Source organism: Tupaia chinensis, unplaced genomic scaffold (genome assembly GCF_000334495.1).
Source record: "Tupaia chinensis unplaced genomic scaffold, TupChi_1.0 Scaffold143642_1, whole genome shotgun sequence".
Taxonomy (NCBI): Eukaryota; Metazoa; Chordata; class Mammalia; order Scandentia; family Tupaiidae; genus Tupaia; species Tupaia belangeri.
Genome location: NW_006203490.1, coordinates 512,954 through 519,168, shown reverse-complemented (window position 1 = coordinate 519,168; position 6,215 = coordinate 512,954). Strand labels below are relative to the sequence as shown.

The 6,215-nt window shown below is 45.3% G+C and overlaps 1 protein-coding gene across 1 annotated transcript in view; it reads left to right on the top strand.

The window, feature by feature from the left end:
• The window catches only part of NR2F1 (nuclear receptor subfamily 2 group F member 1), an 11,752-nt gene extending 6,011 nt beyond the window's left edge, over positions 1-5,741 (top strand). Inside the window, exon 6 of the mRNA XM_027766704.1 lies at positions 4,965-5,741. Coding sequence (XP_027622505.1) covers positions 4,965-5,245 — 281 coding nt within the window. The 3' untranslated portion in view covers positions 5,246-5,741. The remainder of the gene's footprint in view (positions 1-4,964) is intronic.
• The last annotated feature ends 474 nt before the right edge of the window (positions 5,742-6,215 follow it).

Here is a 6,215-nt window from a genome sequence, read left to right as displayed (position 1 = left end):
CCCCCGCGCCAGGACGCAGCCCGCCGCGCCGCTGCCATCTTGGGAGTGCAGCGATGCGGGAGCCGAGCGGCGCGGGTGCGGACGGCAGGCGGCCCGGCCTAACAGCCCCGACCTCCGCGCCCGGCTTCGGCTGACTGCGGCGGGTGTGTGTCTGGGGAGAGGGGGGAGGCGGTGCTGTGGATCCGTCTGGCTGCGCGTGTGTGCGGTGTGTGTGTATGTGTATGCGGTGTGCGTGTGTGTATGTGTGAGCCAGAGCTCAGCGTTTCTGGGGGAGGAGAGGGAAGGGAGAGAACGTGGGAATGTAGCTTTCTACTCTGTGGCACGCTCCCTGGATGAGTTTCTCGACACACAGAGACACAGAGAAGGGTGGAAAGAGAAGAATCCGCACAAATAAATCATAAATAATACCGCTTTATTGCTGCCTGATTTTCCCTTATCGGAAACCATTCATGTTTGCAGTTGCTGAGGTTATTGAGGGTCGTAAAAAACGGATTCGATCTAAACAAGAAAGATAAAAAACAAAAGCAATACTGTGGAACCCTCAAGTATGGGAGGCTTCTTGGCCTGGAGATAAATTTCATAGCTATGCAAAACCCAGGAACATTGGAAATTTAACAATGTGCCTTAAAAATATCAAATTAAATGTAGGTGGTGGTAACATGCATGTTAACAATTTCTCTTATGATAGATGGTTCAAATTAACTTCCAGGAAAGTGCGTTAACATTGCCTTTGAAGGGCTCTGGGCTGAGCCTCAGAGAACACTGCCCGCCTTTTATTATTGTAACCTGCAAGAGGGAAACATATAAACACCCTGGACAGCAGGTAATGGGGGGAAATATAAACAAAGCCAGAAAAGACTGTGGTGGGGAGCGGAGGAGCTGCTTAGACTGGGTCTTGGGCCCTGCCCAGTGTGAGTAGGGTTAGCGGCAGTTTTACCACCATTATTGGCACTATTGTTTTTAATTCCTCCATTCCGAGAACAAATAAACCATCCTAATAAATCTATCCTAGAGCCAGGCCCTCCAAAGGACAAATTAAAACCATTCTTGAGTAGAAATGGCAAACCCCTTTCCCAAGGCCTTGTTCAACACTAAGCAGTGGTATAATCTATCAATATTTCCTGGCTTTCATGCGTGAAGAATCGTATTTACATTGTATTAAAATGACTCTTAAATTTGCACAATATTGTAATGTAGCAAATGTAGTATTAATATCGATCTGAACAGCAGATAATTTATTTAGACAAGAGCATCTCATTTGTATGCAGGGTGGCCAGAGCCATGGACTTGGACTGCCCCCCTTTTACTTTTAGTGCAAATGCAGGTCTGCTACTCAGAGAGGGAGTTATTCTTTGCAAGAGGATAAAGTGTGAACCTTAAAACAAATGGAAGATTTATTGAATAGCCTCCTTGGTGTTTGAATGCATTTTATCTTAATAAGTCTTCTTGATGGAAACGTGTTTTTCAAAAGTGACAAAGAGCCTGGGAAGCAGAGACCAGGCTGCTTTAGCTCTGGCAGGCCTGGGGACTGGCTGGCTCTTCACTACCCAGCTCTTTAGCCAAATTCATCAGGAAGCAAGCCAGTGTCAGGAAAGCTGGGGTTTTAAAATCTCATCCAGCAAGGCGTCTTGAAGCAGAAATGTGACTTGGAGCTGGACAGAGGTCTTCTCAAGAGAGGTTTCCCCTCCCTTTTCCTTGTTCATCCTAAGGTTCTTTGAACCCCCTTGACTTTGCTGATCTCATGCCCTTTCCCAGAGAGAGGCGAGGACTGTGCAGGCTGCAGGGAACATTGTAAAATTATTCATGGTTTTCTTTTAACTTTCCATCCTAAAACATTCCTGTGAAAAGTGTTCTCTAAAAAAAAAGAAAAAGAAAAGAAACAGAAAAGAAAAGAAAAAGGAAAGTTTTCCGAGGAGGAAGTTTCTTGAACCAAGTATTCAAGGTGCAAGGGGTGCCGAGAAATGAGAAATGAAGAATAACATTATTTTGTTGGAAAATTGCAAGCGGAATATCTGAAAATGTAAATAGAGCTGTCAGTAGTAATTCACCCCCTCTCCTCCCTACAACACATTTCCACTTTTGACTAAACTTGTTTTGATTGCTAGCCAGAAGGGAATTCATGGGAAGCCTTCTCAAAGTCATCCAACTTTTAAGCAAACTTTGAATGATGGAAAAGACAGTTTTAGACATATTGTCCAATGTGGTTTGCTCTGGCTAAGTATTTGATGCTGGCACGGGGGTCCCCCGTGGTGGTTTTCACATTTGGCCTCCGGATGGTATGTTTAATCCTTAATATTCTGGACAGCATCCAAGGACTAGGTCGTGACCTGAACTTACTTTAAAAAAATTCATTAATTCATACACCTAAATATTCCTTCAAATAAATGAGACCTTCTCTGAAAGGAGCCATCTAGTTAACATAAATACAATAAATCCATTTTCAGCACAATAATAACTTTGATTTCTAGTTATGGCAGCTGATTACATCTATATTTCCTGAACACTAAACTCTTCTGAATGCACAACATGAAATACATTCTCTGCACTACAAAGGCTAAGCCGGGAGGGCCTGAGCAGTAATGGTTATTTATTTACATAATTTCTTTTCCATACACTGTAGAAGAAATATTGAGGGTTCCCACATTGACACTACCATATAAAAAGTGAGACATGGGTTTTACACATTCTGCTTCTTTTTCTGATCTGGGATATAACTCAATGAGAGTAAATATGTACTGCATTATACCCCCTGCTCACCTAGCTTTGCCACCACAACCCCCCAGCTGATCTGAAAGCTCATTCCGTCTGTCCACAGTTGGGGGAATCTTGTTGCGGGGGAATGAATGAATACCCAGAGTGGAAAGCCAGGCCAGAACCAGGGCTCCTGCAGGAGAGAGGCCACAGGGCTGGCCCGCTGGTGCCTAGCAGGCCCAGCTGTAGGCATTCTGCCTCTGAAGGTGAAAATAAATGGAAACAACCAATACAAGGCCCAAGCACACCTTTCCTGGGCTTCTCTCTCTTGGTGTGTCCTATCTGGGTGTCAAGCAGTGACCTTATACTCTGGGGACTCTGATTGTAAATATCAGATAAATATTTTACTGACCTGAAGGGATGCTGTATGGATCTTTTTTAAAAAATCATCTAGAATATGTTCACAAGCATTGTCTGAGGCTGAGACTGATCAGGGTATAATGGGCAGATAATGCATGTGAAGCAAGATATATACGAACATGGGTCTGCATGATGGCAATTCAGTGGGGCCGGGTTAGCAAACAGGGCCCAGGGCAGACCCCTGGATCCCCTTGCTAAACAGTGAAACCCCAAAGAGCTCCTCTGCTGGCCCTGCTAGCTATGAAAATCTCACTGACTTCTCAAGTCAGGCCAGTGAGGATGCACCCAACCCGCTGGCTGGAGTAATTAGACATCTGAGGAGAACCCAGTCTGGAGCTGAGGTCAAAGGGGGCTTGCCTCAGAAGTTCTTGAATTATCGCTAGTTTATTTGTGTTTTCGCTCGAGGCCATAGCCTTGTAGATGAAGGTGTTAGAAGGCTTTGTAAATCCCCATTCTTGAAATATAAGGACATAAAGCTCAGAAACTCAGCAGACACAGGTTTTGCTTTGAATCATTTGTTGTGTCTTCTTAGGGTCACACTTGCCCATTCACAATTACCCAGTGTCCTTTTGGGGGCATTGCCATGCATGAATTTCTTCCCAGATCTATATATTAGCAAACTCTGCCTTTGATCTCTAGTCAACCTCCTGACTGGCTAAGGGCTCCTCTGTGATCTTCCTTTTTTAAAAATATTTATTATTAATATAAGAAACAACAGGGGTATTTGAACCAGGAGACGAAAGGCTTCACTCTCTCTGAGTCTACCTTCCTTTCCATTCGCGTGCCTCCAGTTAGTTAAAATAGTATAATCTGCCGCCTTGAAATATTTTTGGAGGACGGGAGAGGGCCTTAGTTGACATGAGATAAGCCCACAGATTTCTGAGATGCTGTCATTGTATGGAGGTGCCTTTTCCTCCCTTGGTCCGGCCACAGGAATCCTATCTCCCCCAAATCCCCCTTCATCTCCCCTCCCCACCCCCAGTTCTGAAGCAGCAATAGCAGCTGCCTCTAACCCAGCTTTGTGTCTGAGAGCTGAAGATGTCTCCTTTCCACAGCCTGGAGTAACTGAGCCATATTCCTTCTGATTATTATACAGCTTACAGAGATGTGACCAATTTTCAATTACTTGATCTAAGGCACAGATAGAAGTGTACACCCTGACTGAGGATTTGCTGCAGAGTCCTTGCTTGCATAGATAGTGGATCTCAAATCCTATATTGCTACAGCATAAGCTTGATCTGATTCCAGACACTGCCAGCCCATGATTCCTTCCCCCTCCCATGCGTTTGTTCACTACACTAGGTTCTCCTGGAGGTTTCTGGTTGGGGTGGTTTGGGTTTGGGAGGGGACTCCCAAAAAGCCTCTAAGAACTGCCTCCAGTCTGCATATTTCTTCAGGGGTCCTGGACACCCCAAAATCAGGGGCAACAGGGGCAAAAGTCCTCCCTTTAATGAGCACAGCCAGGAGGATTCTCCCCTGCAGGCTGAGGACAGGTTGCTATGCACAGCAAACATGGCTCCAGCATCGTACATTATTTAATCCAAAGGTGAAAGAGGAAAAACAAAGGGACTAGAGAGGTCGCTGCCTCTGCAAGTGTGTGCTTCCCTCTCTAGCTCCCTTAGGCTTGGTAGGGGTTTGATTTATTTTTATTTGCATTGGGGGGGGGAGGTGGGAATGGTGAAGAAGAGAGTGGGGAAGTATAGAAGGAAGGCTTTCTTTTCTTCTATTTTTTTTCTTTTCCTTATCTTCTAAAATAGTAGTAATAATAGTGGCTGGGTGGTGGTGCCTTTGCTACTGGCTGGCCTAACCCTGTGCCCCTTTCACTGTCTCTCCCTCCCGTGGCTCTCGGGCAGACGCCTGTGGCCTGTCGGATGCCGCCCACATCGAGAGCCTGCAAGAGAAGTCGCAGTGCGCGCTGGAGGAGTACGTGAGAAGCCAGTACCCCAATCAGCCCAGCCGATTCGGCAAACTGCTGCTGCGACTGCCCTCGCTGCGAACCGTGTCCTCCTCCGTCATAGAGCAGCTCTTCTTCGTCCGTTTGGTAGGTAAAACCCCCATCGAAACTCTCATCCGTGATATGTTACTGTCTGGCAGCAGCTTCAACTGGCCTTACATGTCCATTCAGTGCTCCTAGACCTTGGGCGCGTCCCACCTGCCCCGCCCCCCTAGGGACTCAGAGGTCCCGGCCGGGCCAAGGACTCCAAAGCCGTGGGGACACCGGGCCACTGACTCCGGGTGCGGGGGCGGCGGGCCAGGCAGGCCGGGCGGGGGAGGAGGGCTGGGACAGGAGCAGCCCACCCTGCAGAGATGCAGCCCGAGCTGCAAACCAGGAGAAAAAGAGACTCTCTTAGGATCAGATCTGTGAGCACGTTGGAAAGGAAAGAAAAAGGACTTTGTGTCTGGTGAGAAAAAGAAAAAAAAAATTTGGAAGAGAGGACCATAAGAATTTTAATAAAACAGAAGGAGACTAGTGGACCTTCCAGGATTTATTGTGGACGGATGTGGATATATTCTGTACAGAAAACAACACATATGGAAGTGGACTGAATCCTATGTAGAAACACACACACACACCAAACATTGTTATTCATTTTGTAAAATACTAGTCTTTATTTTCATTTTTTGTAAAATTTAAACATCGTATGCGCATAAAGAAAAAAGGAAACAAGAATTAGGGGAAAATAACATTTTCCAAATAATTATAAAAAAATTGTCCTGTGTCTATGTATCTATATCTGTTTTGTATTTTTTTCTGGTTCCAAACCAGATTTCCTGTGATTCTATACTAATAATTTTTGATATAACCCTTTGCTTCTTATAATGAGTGCGATATATGTTGTCGAGGCTGTTCTTCAAGAATTAAAATTGAAGTGAAAATTTAAACAAAAATAAAAGAATTTAGCAAAACCCATGTGTCTGGTTGCTTGACAGATGTCTTCAGTGCAAGAGAACCCCTTGATTAGTTTCCACCTCAACTATTACTGTTGTAGAATTTGGCTCTTGAGGGGGAGGGATGGAGGAAACTTTTCAGGTGCATTACCAGGTTGACTAAATTCATTTCCTAAAATCAAGCCCCTGCCTTGGTTTTGTAAATGTGGAGGGCA